The sequence below is a fragment of the Phocoena sinus genome, chromosome 5 (assembly GCF_008692025.1).
Source record: "Phocoena sinus isolate mPhoSin1 chromosome 5, mPhoSin1.pri, whole genome shotgun sequence".
Lineage (NCBI taxonomy): Eukaryota > Metazoa > Chordata > Mammalia > Artiodactyla > Phocoenidae > Phocoena > Phocoena sinus.
In genome coordinates, this window is record NC_045767.1 from 74,873,427 (window position 1) to 74,894,271 (window position 20,845).

The 20,845-nt window shown below is 37.7% G+C and overlaps 1 protein-coding gene across 3 annotated transcripts in view; it reads right to left on the minus strand.

Annotated features, from left to right (window-relative positions):
* Positions 1-20,438, minus strand: part of CHIC2 (cysteine rich hydrophobic domain 2) — a 99,221-nt gene extending 78,783 nt beyond the window's left edge. For 2 of the 3 annotated variants that reach the window (XR_004349923.1, XM_032632124.1), the window contains exon 1: positions 19,703-20,438. Coding sequence is in view for 2 of the 3 variants with exons in the window: in XM_032632124.1 (XP_032488015.1) it covers positions 19,703-19,821 (119 nt within the window). In the remaining variant the exon portion in view is untranslated. The remainder of the gene's footprint in view (positions 1-19,702) is intronic. The other variant, XM_032632123.1, reaches the window with a different exon arrangement.
* Between the last annotated feature and the right edge of the window lie 407 nt (positions 20,439-20,845).

Sequence of the window (20,845 nt, forward strand, 5' to 3'; positions counted from 1 at the left end):
GGGCTCATCTGCTCCATGGCACGTGGGCTCTTCCCAGACCAGGGCTCAAACCTGTGTCCCCTGCATTGGCAGGTGGATTCTTAACCACTGCGCCACCAAGGAAGCCCCATTTCCCCTCACTTTTCTTTCCCACCTGCTCAACAAGACTACCTGTAAAGAGGGGCAAGAAGATGCTGCTGTTGAAGGCCTTGGAGTCTCCCCAGCCCACAGGAGCAAACCCCAACTGCAATCTGCTTTCACTTTAAAAATGTTTAAAGACATTTAATATTCAAATCAAGTACTTCATGATTACAGGCAGATTGAGCCATGATACCCAGGCACCCTTTCCTCATTTCCATTTGGAATATAGTACTCTACTATATTCAAACATTTGGGTGAACAAGGGGTGTTCAAACATTTGGTGTCAGGACTTCTTTGGTCTCTTAAATCCTTGAGGACCTCAGTGAGCTTAAGCTTATGTGATTTATATTTATCACTATTTCAGATTATACATTAGAACTGAGATATCTAAAACATTTAAAATTTTTATTCATAAACGAGCCCAAAATGCTCATTTTTACGCTAACAAAAATGTTTTTATGAGAAATATTTTTCAAAACAAAAAACTTTAGTGAGATTTTCTCACATCTCTTTAATGTCAGACAATGGAAGACAGCTGAATTCTCACATCTCTTTCTGCATTCAATCTGTAGTGATATGCTCTTTTGGTTAATGTTTATAAAGAAAATTGAGTTTCACCAGATATGTAGTTGGAAAATTGTATCTATTCTTTGATACTATAACAAAACTTGCTAAGTGCTACCTTATTAAGGATTTCTCGTAAGGAGGAAACAAGCTTTATCAATGAACTCTGAATACTCTGTTCAATTAAAATCCACTGTATATCTTGCATTTTAAATGGATTTTTTTTTTCTTACCCATACCTGATTTTATAACTTCATATATTTGCCCCTTGGAAAATACTGGTAGATTGAGTTATGCAGATTTCCAAACGTTGACACACTTCATCGTGTGATATCAGAATCATCACATTCATTAATATATGACCACTGATCTCATCGTAAGCATTGAGAAGCTGTCAAGCTCACAGAGGCTGATGTAAGTTTTCCCAAATTCCAATTTTCATCTGAAAGCTGGAATTATTGACAACAAATGCTATCAGTTGTTTTACTTGAAGTGATAGTCTTGCTTTACTTAAAAAAAATAGGGGCTTCCCTGGTGGTGCAGTGGTTGAGTGTCTGCCTGCCGATGCAGGGGACACGGGTTTGTGCCCCGGTCCGGGAGGATCCCACATGCCGCGGAGCGGCTGGGCCCGTGAGCCATGGCCGCTGAGCCTGCGCGTCCGGAGCCTGTGCTCCGCAACGGGAGAGGCCACAACAGTGAGAGGCCCACGTACCGCAAAAAATAAATAAATAAATAAATAAATAAATAAGAGGCTGAATGATAACTAACCAACAAAACAAAAAAAATGGTTAATTTGAGCTACCACCTATACCTTAAAACTAACTTCAAAGCATATTATTTTAATATATAGAATGGATAAACAACAAGGTCCTACTGTATAGCAAAGGGAATTATATTCAATATCCTGTGATAAACCATAATGGAAAAAATATGAAAAAGAATGTATATATATGTATAACTGAATCTCTTTGCTGTATAGCAGAAATTAACAAAACATTGTAAATCAACTATACTTCAATAAAATAAATTTTTTAAAAAATAGATGACTTTTTTCCTAGCTTTGAATGTTACTAATGGAGATAGGCAATGGCTGTGGATTTTAATAGGTGTCCTTGGTATGCATAAGCAATAAAAGTAGGAGAAGGAAAAATACAGGGAAAAGTTGGAAAGGGGAAGTAGAAGGAAAGAGGGAGAGAAGAAATGAAGAAGAAAGCGAGGGCTGGAAAAGTGCTACCAACAACTGTCTTATCTACCATTCAATACCTATTAACTGTCAGTCCATTAGATGCCTGAAAAATGTAGACATGTACATCTACATCTATTCCTATGAAAGGCCTTGTCCTTAATCACTCTTAAAATACGGCTTTAGAAGTGATAAACGATTTAAACTATTTTCAAAGAATGACATATATGACAAGAAGATAAAACACATTAAACAACCTATTTTACCTATTACAAGTCTACTAGTACTTGGAGAAAAAGAGAAATTCATTCAAATCAAACTATTGAGCACCTTCTATGTAACATTTCATGATCACAAAGTCCTACAACAGAAGGCTTATATAGCTTTAAAAAAATTTTTTTAAGAAAGAAAGCATGGGACTTCCCTGGCAGTCCAGTGGTTAAGACTCCGCGCTCCCAATGCAGGGGGCACGGGTTCAATCCCTGGTCAGGGAATTAGGATCCCGCATGCCACACAGTGCGGCAAAAAAAAAAAAAAAACAAGAAAAAGAAAGGAAGCAAGCAGGTAAGAAGCCAATTTTTACTTTATTTATTTATTTTTTTTTTTGCGAGATCTTAGTTTGCCGACCGGGGACTGAACATGGGCCCTCAGCAGTGAAAGTGCAGAGTGCTAACCACTGGACCGCCAGGGAATTCCCCCAATTTTTACTTTTATATAAACTGAGGTAATTTTCAAAGCTCTTACACCTGGTAAAGCTCAGCAAAGGGACTGCAACTTTACACCTAAATCTAAATGGAATCTTGAAATAGGCTTGTTTTACTCACTTACTTCCATTTCACTGTCACCTCGTTCCTAAATCTATAGCCAAAATTCAAAGAGTAAACTAATCTGTTACCCTGCACTCTCGTCTTCATCTAATTCAGAACTTCCCTTTCCTGATAGATTCTTCCCCTTCCAAACCTCTTTTAATATTTAACTTTGGAACCCCTGATTTATTGATCTGCTACCTGGATACCTATTTATATCTTCTCTTTAAAAAAAATTTTTTTTTCTTCACTTTAACCAAAAATCCTGTTGAAATGACACTCTTTCCTTAGAAATTCTCAACTATAGCTCATTCCCTGGAGTTCATCTTCCAGACTCCATCTTCCATGTCCTCATAATACTTGACTATATTCTCTCTTGCACAGTCCTTATCATATCTCATTATAATTATGTCATAAGCCTAACTCCCTACCCTGACAGTCAATGAGTTGGTTATAGGTAGGCACAATATCTTAATAATCTTTATATCCTAAATGTCTGGTCCAACGCCTGATAAATATTCATGAAATATTTGCTAAATAATTTCCAAGCAAGAAGAAATGTCTACATTCCACTACCTCCTCATTGCAAAATTCCACACCACTGCTCTCTCTTCCTCTGATGCACACGATTTCCACATTGTTCCAAGCCCAACCGTCATTTTCAGCCTTCCAGGTCGCTCCCTCTGTGCTGGGGGTCCCCAAGGCCACCCTCAGATTTGATGATTCACTAGGAGGACTCACAGGGCTCAGCATACAGTCCTGTGAGTATAAATCTATACTCACAGCTAGATTTACTACAGCAAAAGGATACAAAGCAAAATCAGCAATGGGATAAGGCATATGGGGTGAAATCCAGAGGAAACCAGAAGCAAGCGTGCAAGAGTCTGTTCTCAGTGAAGAACACAGGATGTGCTTAATTCCTCCTGCAACTAGTTTTCACAACATGTGTATAATGTTTTCTACCAGGAAAGGTCATTAGAGAGTCAGTGCCAAAGCTTTTACCATGGACTAGTCACGTAGGCCCCCTCTACTTAGCATGTACCAAAATTCCAGACTCCCAGAAGGAAAGCAGGTGTTCAGTATACACCATACTGTTTGTACAAACAGTTTAGGCACAGTGAGCCATTCTTATCAATTCTGGGCATACTGGGAATGCTTCCAAAGTCCAAGTTCTCAGACAACCAACCAAAAGCCGACACAGCAAGCAAGGCTTTTTAAGGATAGCAGTCTCAAGTCTGCTGTGCTCTTTTTGGCACAACTTCACACTCTCTAATGACACAGACATTCACATCACAGTTTTTTCTTTCTACAAGAACTCTTGTCTTCATCCCAAATAATTCAGTACTCAGCACCAAAACCTAACGGATTAACTGACCTCACCTATTCTGAGGAAATTCACCTCTATTTAATTCAACAACCCACGCCATCATCTGGAACTGTATCACCTCTGAAATTCTGAACTGTAAATTTCTCCTCTTACCACTACCATCAATCATTTCATTTCTCCCACCCTTATCAAATTTGCTTTTTTGTCTCTGGTTGTAACCTACTCCTTACCACTCCTCCTTGCTTTTCTACTCCAAATCTGCTCCCTATGACTCCACTTCCTCCTTTATCTGCCAGAACTACATAATCAATCATTTAACCATACTCCAACAAAACCCTTTATTTTCTGCACCTCTAGAGTGTCTCTTGTCAATTCAATTTAATCGAAATGTTTACTTTCTTCACTTCAATTCCCACTGCCTGGAGCTACAATAGAAAAAAATCATACAAATTATTTCTAACTTCAGTTAGATTAATGCTATAGCAATCTTCATTCATTCCTAATCAACTCCCTTTTCCATACTTCACAATTGCTCCTCTATGTGCTCAGCCTTATCCTCCCAACCCACTTTTTTGCAGATAACCATGGTTCCTCCAACCAGAGGAAAAAAGATCAAGAACATAAACTGCTTTGCCTTCTCTCCCTTTCATTTTTAGATTTACCTATGTTTTCAGTATCTTTACCATCTTTCTCAATGGAGGCAAACTAATCATTTGCTCCTGGTTGCATCTCCTTCAGTCTCCTCTGCAATCCACTCGTTTCTCCCTCTCTCTGGCTCCTTACACATAGCTTACAATCCTGCATAAGTCTACCCAGCCTGAGAATCTGAACCCCTATTTTCTTCTCCCTCAAGGTATGATGGCATCCATCTCTTCTCCTTCCTCATCCAGTGTCTTGAAAGAGTCTTCCCACATTCACCTCTTTATCTCACCTCCCATTCATTACTCAAACCACTACAATCCAGGGTTTAATTCACATTTCTTTACAGATGAGACTGCTCTCAACAGAACAGCTGAAAACACTCTCTTCAGTGAGTCCCACTTAATATAGCATGCTTTCTCCTAGCAAAGAGCTTGAGTACCAGAGTGGCAAATCTTTTACTTGTTATTGGCTACAGCAAATACCTCCTTTGCTGTGCCAACCAAAAAATACTGTCAGATAAAGTTTTAACAAAACCATCCTTTTTTATTAAATGGATAAGAAAAGCCACACACTTCATGTTTGTTAATATAACTACAAAATATCATCTTTGATGGTTTTTATGTGACATAAGTTACTTAATTTTGATACTACCTTAGTTCCAGTTTGGGGGGTGGTGGTGCTGGTTTTGTTTTTTTAAGTTTGGCGGGAGGTGGGGTTTGTTAGCAATGAAAATGAGAGGTATGTTTCAGTTTAACTGGACAGCATTATAAATTACTCCTTTTATCCATTATGTTCCTTCAAGTTTAAAGTTTTAAAATATAATAATAATAATTTAGTTTATTCTAAGTCAAAGTACAGTTGGCCCTGGACAGTAATGGAAAGGCCAAATTTCTTAAAATAATAATTCGATATGCTGGAAAGAAGAGTAATGGGTAGGAAGCTGAACTCCCTTCAAACCTAATAACCTAACATTCTGTTAAGCCAAAAGACTAGAAGTAGCACTTAATAATTTTAAAAGGTATAATTCAAGACGGGTGGCATCTTAGTTATCTACAAAGGCTAATAAATGAAATTTAAAAAAACACTTTATGTTGGCAAGAAGGTCTTAAGATGGAAAATATCATGTACTGTCGGTGGAACTATAAATTATTACAACCATTCCAGAAATCAATTTGGCATTAAAAATATTTATACCTTTGGCACAGTAATTTCTCCTTTAGGGATCCTGCCTAAAAAATAATCTGAAATGTGAATAAAAATATATGCATAAACAAGCTCCCTGAAACTTTATTCACAATAGAGAAGAATAAAATAATGGGAATGTTAAGTAAATTACAGTATCTCAGCATAATATTAAACTATTAAAAATGAAGTTTGCAAACTAATAACATGGAAAGTACATATAATATACTGTTAAATAAAAAGAAAATACAAAAACATACATGTAACATATGATCTAGAATGTAAAGGAAAAAAACTTATAAAATGAAAGACCCTTCAAGCGCACAATTTGATAGTATGTAAAAAGAGTCTTAAAAAAAGTTCATACCTTTTGACCTAATAATTCTACTTCTAGAAATGTATTAGAAGAAAATAATTACAGTGGCACAGATATGTTCACGAATAATCAAGTATTCTGCAGTGCTATTTTGGTGAGGGAGTATTAAAGACATTTTGTTTCATTTGTTGTTTCTTAAAATAGGACTGTTTTTCAGCAGATGTACAGTAATTGCTATGCAAACACATTTTATAATATACAATAACATCAATATAATTTTTTTTCTACTTGAATCTTTTATTTGGCATTAACTAGGTATGTTATCATAAGTAAACAAGTTTGGGGTTCACTAATCAATAGCTTTCCTGAATGCATTTCAACCTTTTCTGTAGTTCTAGTCTACATAATCCCAGACTTTTTTTTAACTTCGATTTTTAATTTTTCTGTGTTCCTTGTATCTCCTCATATTAATGTCTCTGAGAATTCACTAATGCATTGTTATTTCGAATTTTGTCTTTTAAATACAGAAGTACAAGAACCTGATTTCTTCAACTTTGTTTTGTGCTATGTTTATTTTCCTTGTTTCTGAGTTGCAGTGCTATTTTTAACAGTGAAGGTTTTAAAACAATAGAAAGACTAAAACTGTATGAAATTAATTATGATATACCAATTTGAAAGATACTACACAGCTCAAAACCATGTACACTAGAGAGTAGCCTGTTACTCTGCGTGCCTGACTAGGAGCTCCCTAAGCTCTGGTGAATTAGACCACAAACAGGCATCTGCTTTAAGAACAGCTAATTCCTGGGCTGGCTAGCAGCATATGGGATGGCAGGGCCTACCCAACTTGGACAACATTAACTAACTCAATCTGATCCTTTCTTGAGGTATCTGAATAAGAGACAATAGCTGGCAACATGAAGCTTAAGCGGAAGCGGAGATATAGTAAAGTCATGGATAAGTAGAGGTTAAAAAGAATTTTAAAAAAAAAGAATAAGCTGAAGCCAACAGTAAGCAGAAACTATGAGACAGAGGCAAAAAGGAGTCTGCCAGTTCACGACTGCAAGAGCAGAAGCTAGAACTGAAAGAAGGTAAGTCGCTGTGACAGACCACTAGACCAAAGGACACTTGCTGCTGAGAAAAATGACAGAATAACTTCATCACCAGAGCTGCACTCAATTATCCAAAATAGTAATATTCCAGTCTCCTTGAAGTCTGGCTATACAATGGCAAAGTTTCCTGTCTTTAGTCTCCATGCATTCTTCCAAAAAAGTGCACTGTTTAAGGCCCCCTGGGTGGTTCTGTTCTTTGAAATCTAACAGAGCCTAATGTTTCAGACTATGTAAGAACCTGTAATAATATTGGCAAATGTTCCCGATGTGTTAAATGAAAAATGCAGAGTACAAAATACTTTATAAGTATGGTCTCAATTTTTAATGAAAATATTTATATATACACAGAAAAACAGAAAAAGTTTATCCATCAAAATATTAATAGTGGCTAACCCTAGGCAAAAATATTACGGGTGACATTTCATTTTCATAATTTCATGTTTTCCAAATTTTCAAAAATTACATATATTAGTATTTTAAACTAAACAAAATATTTTAATAAGGACTAGGAACAAACACACCAAAATATTAAATGACCTTTTCCTCTTGGTGATTATAGATGGTTTATTTTCTGCTTCACTGGGAAGTACTACTTTCCAATTTTTAATAATCTTTATGTTTTTCATTATAATTAGAAAAAGCATTAAACCTGAAGAAAAAGTAGATGATTAAAGGAGTTTTGTTTTTACTTTTAACTCAGCCTAAGGAAATATATGTGCAATTGACATGCCTAGATTTCAAGATAATTCTACTAGTTTTAAAGTATATTTTAGAGTATATTTTAAGGATTTTTAAAGTATATTTAAATATATATTAAGTATACTGTAAAGAATTTTAAAATTAAATAGAAAAAAATAATTCCTAATTCCACAACAGAATCTCAGAATCTGAGAGCTAGAAAGGACCACAACTATCATTTATCCAAACATTTAATTTTACAGATGAAGAAATTGATGCATAAAAGGCAAACAGCTTGGGTCTCATAGCTAATTAATATGTAGGATCTAGGCTAGAGCCTTATTCTCCTGAACCCAAGCCCGGGGCAATTTCTACTACAGGACAATGCCTCTAATAACTTCCTCTGTAAGCATAGAAAATGTTTATCTCCTTGAACTGGAAACTCTAAATTGAGAAAATATTTGAGAATTGGAGGGAAAAAACTTTTTCCATCAAACAGAAATTATAAAACTAACACATAACAAATGTTAAAATTCTCATACGGATCTAGGGGGGAAAAATCCGTTTTTGAGCTTTTCACGTTTGTATCTAAAATCCCAAAACGTATAGGATTTTGTTATAAGTGTTTCTGTTGATGAATAATATAGAGAATGCTTAAGTTTGTTGCTCTGGTTCAATAAAATAAAAGCAATTAAGTAAACAATACCCTGGAGCCAGACTGCCTTGATAGAAATCTTGATACTGCCTTTTCTAGATGTGTCACTTTGAGCAAGTTTACCTTTTCTGAGCCTCAGTTTCCCTATTTATATACCAGGGATAATAATCACCCCTAACTCATTAAATGAGTTCATATACATAAAGCACCAACAGTGCACAGTATAAACTCTGTATGTTTAACTGCTTTCATTATTATAAAACAATGTAAATGTATGCTTAGTTTTTATTATGGTTATCATCCTTCTAATAAAGTTGACAACATTATCATTTAATGTCCACTACAGATAACGCTAAATTAGAGAATGCCCAGATCTCAATGACTTCACAAATATCCTCTTCAAATAGCTTAGCAAATAGAATAGCCGATGATAAAACTGGCTACTGTTAACTGTCAAAGATATTCCAACTTTCTGCCAACCTCTTCAAGGTCAGGGGTAATGTGGAGGAAACAGGGTACATAGAGAGGTGCTGGGTTCAGGCAAAATTAAACAGTTGTAGCCATCATGGGCAAGCATGAGGCCAGGAATCCAGGCAGGTGAGACAAAGTTTGAAAAGCGCAAAGAAGTTGCTGTGGTGAAAATATAAGAGCAACACAATGGAGAGACAGAATGCCTGAATTCTAACCCTGGTTCAGGTATGAACTAGGTATATTATCTCAACAAAGCAAATCTACCTTTTGGTTTTATTTGCCTCGGGTAAGACAACATGCTTCTGAGGATCATTTATGGCCCAAAAGTCAAATGCAGTCTCAAAGTTTTTAAGAAAAAAAAAAAAAAAAAAAGGCAATATTTTCTAGGTTCACATTTTATAGGTGGAACAGCTGCTGTAAAAAAGCAAGAAAGTTTTAAACATATATTCTTGTCAAAAAAGTTTGAGAGTTTTCCTCTTTGCAAGAGAAGGTTGTCTAAAGTTTGTACTCTACCAAGCCTGGCTCACCTCACGTTCTGACAGAGGAAGCACTATGAAAAAAGAGAAAGCACAGAGTAAGAGGAAGTAGAGGAGTTTTAATTTTAAGTAGAAAGTAGGGTAGGATGCATTAAGATAATTGTGAAAGATCTGAAGGTGAAGGAATTAGCCATTTGGGTATCTGGAGGGGAATATTCCAGAAAGTGGAACCAGCCAGTGCAAAGCCCTAACCAGAAGTGTGCCTAGAATAACTCGGGGAATGGAAAGGAGGCTTGTGTGCCTAGACTGGGGTAAACAAGTGAAAGAATGGTAGAAGGCAGAGAAATGGGCCAGATCAGGTAGGGTCTTACAGGCCATTAAAAGGAACTTTAATTCTGAAGATGGGGAGCTTCAGAGAGTCTTGATACAGAAAAGAGATGTGATCTGACTTATGTTTTAAAAGAATCACTGTGGCAGATGTACCAAAGAGACTGTAAAGGTTGAGAGGCAAAGGTGGGAGCAGGGGGAAGAAAAGTATTGAGTTACAAGGCAGAAGAGAGAATGATAACTCACACCAGCAGTACAGATGGTAAAAAGTGGTCAGATTTTGGATATATTTTGAAGACGGAGCCAAGAGATTGATTTCTTGACAGATTATAGGCAGTGAAAGAGAAACGGGGACATCAAGAATGTGTCACAGATTTTTTAGTCTAAGCAAATAGGATGCCAGGTCTGTCATCAACTGAAAATGGGAAGGCTGCACTTGAAGCTGATTTGGGGGGAAGATTATAAATTCAGTTTTGGATATTTTGAACTCTGAGACACTTGACCTGTACAAATCTATAGACTAAGAGAATTTTATCTTCCTGTCGATATGACAACACATATGAACTAGAAATTTCAGATTCAACCTGAACACATGGGTTATGCAAATGGCAAGTGAAGACAACACTTATTTCCTAATGCTGAACTCTGAGCTCAATGGAATCAGCTTTTTCGCTATTTTGGGAGATGAAGCCATAACCATAGACGAAATTAACAGATTTCAATGCATAAAAATCACGGTTTAAATTCATCTGGCTGCCTTAATACACATCTGAATATCAATGTGGCTCATGGAAGGATAGAACTGAAAGTGTACTATATTTACCCAGAAGATACAGAACCCCTGGAGTTGGAGACATATATATGTCTCATAATATAACTCTAAAAATTTTAACTGTGTGACCAAATTCTGTACATTTGGGTTCAACCAGCTCTGTGAAAGTATTATCTCATCCATAAACTAGTGAAATCAAAAATTTATTTAAATCATGTATTACAATCAGTCTATCATAACCTCATAATTATACACAGTTCTATAATATTCTAGCATTAGAATTTTACTAATTTTCAATTATTAAGCTATTTTCAAGTATTAAGAGACGATTACATATAAAGCAATAAAGTTACGTAAATGTATACTGATTAAACTTCATGGTATTAACGTCTGATGATTTAGAGATTCAACTAATCCAACTCAACTACTTTACATTACCTGTACCAGACCAAGGAAAAAAGACCTTATATATCTAATTTATATATATTGTAGAATATTCTTCATATTTATATAAATACTATGAGCAATACAATGATAAATTATGTTCATTTAAGAAATAATATACAGTTGAATTGGTTTATAGTACAGACTACCAACATATCAATTTCAAGTAACATTTATAATTGAATAGTTTAGAAAGGGCAGAGAAAGAAGGCTGGATACACAGGAACTCCTTCACTGCACTAATCAAGGACTCCATTGTAATTATCAATACAATGCAAGATCAAAGAGAATAAAACAAGATGCTCTTGCAGGAAGCATACAGACAGACAAGACAGACAAATAGAGATACACAGAAACATTCACTTCTTATCAATCAAAAGAACAAAGGTAAGTTAACACAAAGTCCAACCAACTCTACCCTAAGTAAACTTCACTTACTAGATGTAGGATGGAAAAGAGCTCAAGAAGAAAATCATTTTTCCAGATCTTTGAGAAAATTTCAATCCTTATGTAGACAATTCAGTTTTAAGTGTAAGCATGTAAAAAGCACAGTGTTTTCCTCCTAATGAACAGATCATTGTCAAACATCACACATCTTGTAGCTTCAAAATCCACGATCTTGTGGGAAAGCCCCTCTCCACTTCTGCAACATGCTGTTCTCTTGGCATACTAGCTGCCATGTGGCAGCAGAACAGGAAATGTAGGTATGTCATCAAGACAGTCTCCAGTCAACAGTAAGGGCAGCCACAGTTCTTTGACCTCACCCTCCACAAAGCCAAAACAAAAACCAAAAACAAAACAAAAAATACCACAATTGGGGAATGAGATGGCAAAAGGGGCCAATGCAAGTTCTGCCATACCTCATAGGAAAGTTGCTAAATTTGATGGTTTACAGTTAGAACTGAAATACCTCCTTTATCTGAAGTCCATCACCCTAGACCAGGCCACTATCATTTCATCTTTACTGTTCCAAGAGCTCCTAACTACTCTTCCTAGTTTCACTCTAATCTCTCTGCAATCCTTTCTGGCCCCTACCTGAGCTCGCCAATCTCATTTCAAGAAACTATCTCCTTTGTTTCCTACATTCTAGCCACAATACAGTAGTATCCTTTCAGTTCCTCAGGGAAGCCGAACTTATTTTGCTGTTCTCCAGACTTGCAATGCTCTTCACAGGACGCTTTCACCCTTCCTAAATGTTTCCTTCTCAGAGGGGTTCTCCCTAATCACATTATTTTCTATCAGAGACTCTAATGGTCTCCTTCACAGCAATTTTCTCAGACATAATTTGTCTATTAGTTGTAAGCTCCAGGAGGGCAGAGAACTATGCATGTTTCATTCGTAACTATATACCCAGAGCCTCACATGACATTTAGCATAAAATTTAATAAATACTTGTTAAATTACTTATCAGGAAACCTCAATAAGACAGTTGATAATGATTAGTCAAAAATACTCTGAGCAAACAAGTATCTTAAAACCCAAGTATTAAAATTCAAGCATCTAAGTCTAGCACTCAGAACCAACTTCTCTTACTTTTACACATAGCTCTAATAAGGTTGGTTGTCTCATTTCCAACCTACAGCTGATCAATTAGAAAGAAAAGAAGAATGTAAACAGAAAGCAAAATCTCTCACATGTGAAATTCAAAAGAAAGTGCCATTTAGAGAAGATCCTCAAACCCCAAAATACCTCAACAGCCTCGAAGAACATCACTGTGTACCAATCTGTTAGTATCTTCTTTTGATTAGATGTTTCCCCTACTCAATCAGATAATTCTGATTTATGCTCAGGATCTTGCTTTAAAGCAGGAAAGCATATGTCACATTTTAGACTGATTTCCAAGAAAACGGTAAAGATTAACCAAAAAATATGCATGAAGGGATAAATATCAAAATATATGGTAATCATTTGCTGAATGCCTACTATGGGTCCAGGTAATCAGATAAATTATTTCTGACTGTCACACCTAATCTCTGAGGTAGATATCCCTTTTTCAGATGAGAAAACTAAAGTTCAGAAAGGTTAATGGTTACAGTTAGGAAGTTTCTGAGAACTGAAATCAATCTGCCTGACATCCAAGACCACACTCTTTCCACAGTACCATCTATTGTTTTCCAAATGCATCTGATATAAGAATCACCCAAGGTCTTATTAAAAATAAAAATTCCTAGTCTTCCCCTAAAGATTCTGATTGGGGATGTCTTGGGTAAGAACTCGAAATGTGTATTTTTTTAAATGTCCTTAGTGACTCTGATAATCAGGCAAGTTTAAAAAATATTGTACTGGGATTAAGCTAGACTGTATGAACACGGAAACACTGGTAAAAGATCTGATTTTACAAGTGGATTCTGAAACAAATTATGAAAAGTCACCAACAAATCTTACACAGAAGATACTGGAGTAAGGATACCTAACAGCATCTGTTGCTGTTATATTTTAAAGCTTAATTTTATTGTGAATGAAATCTTAAGTAGCTTTATAACAGATTTGAAAGCTAAGCCAGACATAGATACTAGAGAGACTTAAAAGATTCCCTTCTGAGTATATAGTTAGTCTAATGTCCTAGGTGTTTAACCTGCTAGGAATATAAACTCAAGTTGGAATTCAAGAGCAGCTCTCATATAACATTTTTAGAGTAATGTTATTTAGAATAATCATATTTAGTATGTGATTATTTACCATCGTAAATAATTTCATATCATTTATGTCCCACCATTTAGTTCCTATATTCCACTTAGCTAGACACATAAAAAAATCTTAAGTACTGGTTAATTTCACATCTGTTGGCACGCAGAAATTCCACATTGAACTGTTTGGATTGGAATATCATGTGAATTTCAAATTCAAATACAGTAAAATTTTGAAACTTCAGTTTACTACCATATTTCTCATTTCTTCAAGAAAGTTTACCCACTGAGAATTTTTGGCAGTTAATCCAGTTAAAACATTTAGCATTTTTTCTTCTTCATATTATCAGAGATACATTCAATGCTATGTTCTAAATCAAACTAATTTCCTCTCAAATTATACGGAGTAAGAAAATTCTCTAGGAAAAAAGTATCTACTTTAAGTTGACAATTTCCTCACATTCACCACACTTTGTTTTTTAAGAAAAGAATCAGCCTGCCCTGTGAATCATGTGGAGCAAACAGAAGCCCAGACTTGGGCATCAACCCCTATTCTTCTTTGCCTTTGGTATCCTGGCTTCTCAATTCCCTGGCATTCTTATTTTATTGTTATTTTAAAATGATAGGTATATGACATGGGAATTAATTTCCTTTTATTCCTATTTACATTGCTCGTATTTTCTTCCTCTCCTCTTAGGCAATCAATTAAATGTATTTAACATGCATCTTTTCATTTGTATGTGTTTTTACAAAAATGAATATGTTTGTGCATGGATTTTTAATAAATGAATATATACATTACAAAAAAAAAAAAAAGAGAAGCCAGAGAATTTCCTGGCGGTCCAGTGGTTAAGACTCTGTGCTTTCACTGCCGAGGGCACAGGTTCAATCCCTGGTCAGGGAACTAAGCTCCTGCAAGCCGCACAGCACGGCCAATAAATAAATCAATGAAATAAGACTGGCCACTTATCTTATAAATGTGATTTCATAAGTGTTCTATTGTAAAATATTGTTTGCCTTCATTGGTAGGTACAGAAAGAAGAAGAAAACAGTTATTCCTTTGACAATTCTAACAAGATCCAAAGATGTATGCAATCACCTCATTTATTTAGAGAACATTTCAGGACCTATAACATTCCAGACACTATATGAAGCAATGGAGAAATAAAAACCAAGAAGCATAATTCCTACCCTCAAAGAACTATCCAGCTTTGTGCAGAAATATCAATAAGATCTTCAAAAATCTCCAAACAAAAAATTTAATCTTTAAAAATGGAATAATTATGTCGGGTGGAAGAAAGGAGGTGGGAGTTATAAAATTTAAAACAAACTGTTAAACTAAAGTGAATCTGTTATTTGGGCAAATCATGTTCAGGTCTCTTGTTGCTAACCACAGCATCTAGAAGCAGTCTTGGTCCAATACATTTCAAGACAATTTTTTTTTAACTCTACCATCTGAAAGGTCAGTATACACTAAAGTGTTCCTGTGATGTCTCCTATGCAAAGATCCTATTGTATCCCAAAGTGTTCCTATATTTTTTCAAGTCACATTTCTAAATCTTTCAATTTTCACAGCTTAACTGAGATGAAGACAAAGAGAGTGATGTCCCACAGCCATTGATAAAAACTGGTAAAGGATGAGGAATTATTTGTGGACATGACAGGAAGATTATACCTCAGAAGAAAGTACCCGAAGACACAATAATTTAGTGAAATTAGAAACAAACCCCAGTAAAATAAGTTGGCTCTATGACTGGGCTTATGTTAGAAGTCAAAGATTATACATGCCCTATGAAAGTTCCAAGTTTGATTCTGATATAGGAGGGCATGAAATGAGACAGGAACTAATGTCAGTTATAATAATAGTTTAGATAGGAAATACTGGCCTAAAACCAGTTTTAAATTCTAATTTTTATATTAACACATCACTATCATCATTGTGAAAAATCAAATTCTTCAACAAATGATCATTATATTTTACACAAATTTATTCTAAGGGGCAAAGAACGCCATAATTTAAAAATATTAACAAATTTGGCCAATACCACCTAATAAGTTAATCAGTTTTTTCCCCTCACCTTCATTACATAATAATACACACACACACACACACACACACACACACACACACACACACACAAACAGGAAATCTACTTTTAATTGAAGTGGGAGTTCAAGCCTTTTAAATTACATGTACATAAACATTATGCAATAACAGTAACTTATCATTTCCCTCTCTTCCTTCAAATGCCACTTTCCTCAAAATATGCTTCTGCACAAGATTTCTTCCTGTTGGAGCTGCCACCCTGTTTCATATTGCTACATGCAAATCCAAAAATGAAGGAAATTATTATACTCATCTAGAAGAATATCAAGAAAGAATACTGATCTTTTTTTTTTTTTTGGCGGTACGTGGGCCTCTCACTGTTGTGGCCTCTCCCGTTGCGGAGCACAGGCTCCGGACGCGCAGGCCCAGCGGCCATGGCTCACGGGCCCAGCCGCTCCGCGGCATGTGGGATCTTCCCGGACCAGGGCATGAACCCGTGTCCCCTGCATCGGCAGGCGGACTCTCAACCACTGCGCCACCAGGGAAGCCCAAGAATACTGATCTTAATGGAGGTACACAGCTTAAGCCTGATTTGGGGTCAACATGAAAATATTTTATTAGAAACTACATTAAAGCAGGCTTTGTTTAGGCAAATTATACATTTTAAATACTTATGTTCCCAAAATCTGATTATGCCACAAAACTAACCAAGACCTGCCTGTGTAGTAGAAAATGGAAGGTGACTTAATTTCTCACGTCACTATAATGACGTGCCAAATTACATCATATGAGAATATAGTGATGTCTAAAATGAGAGTAATATTATAATACGATGTAGTAAATCATAGGGGGAAAAAAGAGTAGAAATATTCAACTATAAGGGTCTACTCAAAAGTGAAATCTGTGAAAAACACATATGGATGGCTCTGTGTCTTTTCAGATTGATCTGTATTACAGATGATTCTATACATTACACTATAATTGCCTTTCAAGGGAAAAGGGCTCTGAACAGTTCCTTAGTTTAAATAAATGGGTAGGGGGTAGGGCAGCTGCAGTGATAAGCTTAACCAGTCTTATTATAACTATTTTAATAGCTCTTCCCATTTATACTTAAGATTTTTTTTTTGATGTGGACCATTGTTCAAGTCTTTATTGAATTTGTCACAATATTGCTTCTATTTTATATTTTGGTTTTTTGGCCGCAGGGCATATGGGATCTTAGCTCCCCAACCAGGGATCAAACCCACACCCCCTGCATTGGAAGGCAAAGTCTTAACCACTGGACCGCCAGAGAAGTCCCCCCATTTGTACTTAAAGGCAAGAAAAACTGAATATGCTCAACAGCTATAGCAACCCATAAACACCAATTTCAGAAACTTTATAGGTGTTAACTGGGTTCCTATTGGCACAGTAAGCCTGTGAATTATATATGACAGAGTCATGTAAAAAAAGTTTTGCATTACTGTTACTATATTTATATATGGCACCACAAAACAGGATTAGGTTTTCAATGCAGAAAGATTCTTATTAATCCTCACTGAAATATTTCACACAATAATTTAACCTCATACAAATTGTCTAGAAATGGAAAAACAAGACTAAAGTGAATCACTATTAGGTTTGAAAACGGCAGTTCGGATTTCTTAGTACTGTGCTTTACTCCTATGTTTCTCAAAGTGGAACACGGTGTGTGTGAATGATAATAAAGGCTAATATCTATTGAGCACATTACCATACAATGTGATGAATTCTTTGCATGTATTTTCTCAATTAATCCTTAATAATTTTAACAGTGAGGGACTATAACTATCCCCATCTTAAATGAAGAGTCTTAGATGTAAATAATTTACCCAAAAAGTGGCAGAGGATAGATCTGAACCCAGAGCCTGGAACCAAGGTAACAGGAAAGAAAGGGAAGTTGCTGAGGGAGATCGCAGAAAAATTAACTCCCCTCGTAGAAAGGCATACTGTTTACTGGTGGCATATAGTTCCTCTTATGCTCTGGAATAGTGGTTTTCAATCCTGGGTACATATTTGAATCACCTGTGGAACTTTTTAAACAAGCTATGCAAGCCTGGGACACTCACTGAGATAACTGGCTTTCAACTGGGGCACAGACAAGGCTTTTATTTTTTTAAAGCTCCCCAGGTGATTCTAATGGGCAACTAACGTTGAGAACCACTACTAATTCTCTCCACTCTGTTAACCTCTCTAAGCAGCCAACTAAAATCAAATTTACTAATCACCTATTTGGTTCTGAGCACTTCGCCTATTATATTTTCCATCATGCCCAAGAAAGTACTTAGCTTTTCTTTCCTTTTAACAGAGGAAACATTATAACTATAGTTGCACCTTTTTAAATAAAGTATTGCCAGCTTTTTTTTTTTTGACAAGAGGAATGTAAGGGGCAGGGTGGGCAGACAACATGATAAAGTTTGAAAACTCTTCTTTAAGCACTCCTTAGGTTTAAAAGAATGTAAAAAGGTCCTAATAGTCAAACAAAACTTAAATGGCAGGCTCTGAAGACTTAAAAATTTCTGTGATATGTGTTAAAAAAAAGATTTAATATCCCACTATATTTGGTTATATTCCTTAATTCTGCTGGTGATAACAGTTAAAATACTAAGTAACTGTTATTGTGGTGATAAATTCCATTGTCTTCTCATGGCACTGTGACAGCACTTAGGCAGCATTTTCACCCTGGTTAAGTCACCTGAATATAAACTAACAGGTGCTAAAGAAATCAAAGCATTACATAAGCACACCCAAACAACAATATGGCTGGTCACATCATGTATTGAGAAATGCAAGGGTTTTTGCTGACGATCTTATATGAAAAGTCTTACTGTTTCACTGAAAGTTATTCACTGCAAGACCGACTCACCCTAAACCAAAAATATAATGAAAAGTGTTCCAGACAGTCTCAGACTTGCTGGCCCTTTTATTTTACTAAAAGGGTGAAGTGGGGAGATATCTGACAAGCATGAAGTTTGACCTAGGATTTGAACAGAGATCTAAAATGAAAAACAGTATAAATACTTCAAGTTGTACAAAACTCTGGACTTCTCAGAGAAACATTACAAAACTTCCTGCTTCCAGACAGCTCATTATTTGGTTCAAGTCTTCACATTCCTTTATTAGTCATGACCTTTCAGAAAGCTCTCCTTCCTTATTGTTTGAATAATATTGCGCTTTTAAAATGTTGCCAGTTGGACTTACAGGAACCCTTATCATATGAAGAAGCCATCCCAGAGTTCATGCCCAAAGGAGGGACTTAGATTACTGAGAACCCTCAGTAACCTGAGCGGTGTGTGCCCATCACAGATTTTTTAAAGTATGTGTAAGCGTACATCGTTCTGCATCTTAAATATATATGTTCATCTATACTTTTTATCATATACAATTACAGGAACTTGCACTAGTTCCGCAGAAACTGACTCTGCAAGAAACTGGGAAGACCTGTGGGTGTGTGAAATACACAAGGACAGGGAACCACTCATTACCGATCGTCACTGGGGTCTCACCCGGCCCAGATCTGGCCTCTGAGCCATATGTCACTAGGCTCAAAGGCACAGACGAGGAGACAGAAGCACAGGGTAACTGGATGAGAAAACAGGGGGAGACACCTCAGAAACGCGTATTTCCACCCCAAAGCTGAAGGGGTGGCCGGAAGGGCAGACCCTGAAGAATAACGTTCCTTCTGGGATCCGTCAAGGCGCCCAGGCCCGAAGGGCCTACTAAGAGGGGTGCGGTGGGAGGGAGGGCAGCGTCTGTCCCCACTTCAGAGACCGAAACCAATGAAAATAAAGCAAGTTTTCACTTCCTGGTCGCCTACTCCTCCCGCAGGCCTCCGACACCAGACGCACACCGGGGCGGGAGGGCCCCCGCGGAGTAAGGGGCCCGCCCCAGCCCTGCACCTCCCGTCCTCGCCCTCGCCCTCCTCCGGGCCTTACACGGTGACGTGACCGGAGCCGCGGACCACCACCGGGTCCGGCGAGTACTTGAGCAGCTGCTCCTCCAAGGCCCGCTCCTCGTCCTCCTCCTCCTCATAGATCTCGTCGAAATCCGCCATCCTGAGCCTCCGAGGCCCCCTGCCCGAAGGGGCCTGTCCAGAGGCTGAGGCCGGGATACGGGCTGGCAAGGCGGCGGAGGCTGAAGGGAGTCGCTGCCGCGGGCTCCGAGGCCGCGGAGTTCACTCCGGGCTGTCTCGGCGTCGGCTACAGAGGAGATGGGGTCCCGGCCGTCGCCGCCGCCATTACCGTCAGCAATAACAACAACACAATGTCAACATCCGCCCAAGAGCCGACACCTCCACCAGCGCCGCCGCCGCCACCGCCTCCGCCGCCGTCGCCGCCGCCGCAGCAGCAACTCAGGCAACCACAGCAACAGCCTGCGCCTCCTGCAGCGGGAGCACCGGGCTACGGCATCGCGAGACTTCCCGGGAGGGCGGGCAGGCGAGCGGGCGCGCGAGCACGCGGGCTGGATGGCGGGAGCGCGCACGTGAGGCCTCGCTACCTCCCCCAGGTCGCTTTCGTTCCTCCACTTCCACTCGCCGACGGCTCCTCGGACACGCGCTCCCGCAGGCGCGGCACCGCCCCCCAGCAGAGGGGTCGCGGACCCACAGAGGGGAGTGTCTCTGGGAGCTGGTGGCGTTGACCCCGACTCAAAGAACAGATCTCTGAGTGTCCAGTGGGGCACTTAGTTCCCCAGAGTAATGTCTAACCGAAACAACAAAAAATAAAAACCCTGGTTGGAATAGAGAATTTATTGTGTATGTGGTTGCCAGTTTATCTAACAATCGAATCTCACTTTTCGTCAGTTTTTTTAGTCTGTGATGAGAACCAGAGTCTGTACTTTTCCAATTTGAGGAACCCAACAGACACACTGCAAATATTTTTTGTCCACTATAATACAGGATTTTTCAAAACATATCTAAAATCAAACATCTTGTCCCATTATCCCCTTAAATATAGTCCAGTAGATGAGGCCAATTATGCTGATTTTTTTTCCTACAAGAAAACTCATTTTAGTCATGCCATGAAGCAAAATTGACAAATTCTCTGGATTCCAGATTAGAAGAAGCATTTTCCTGCCCC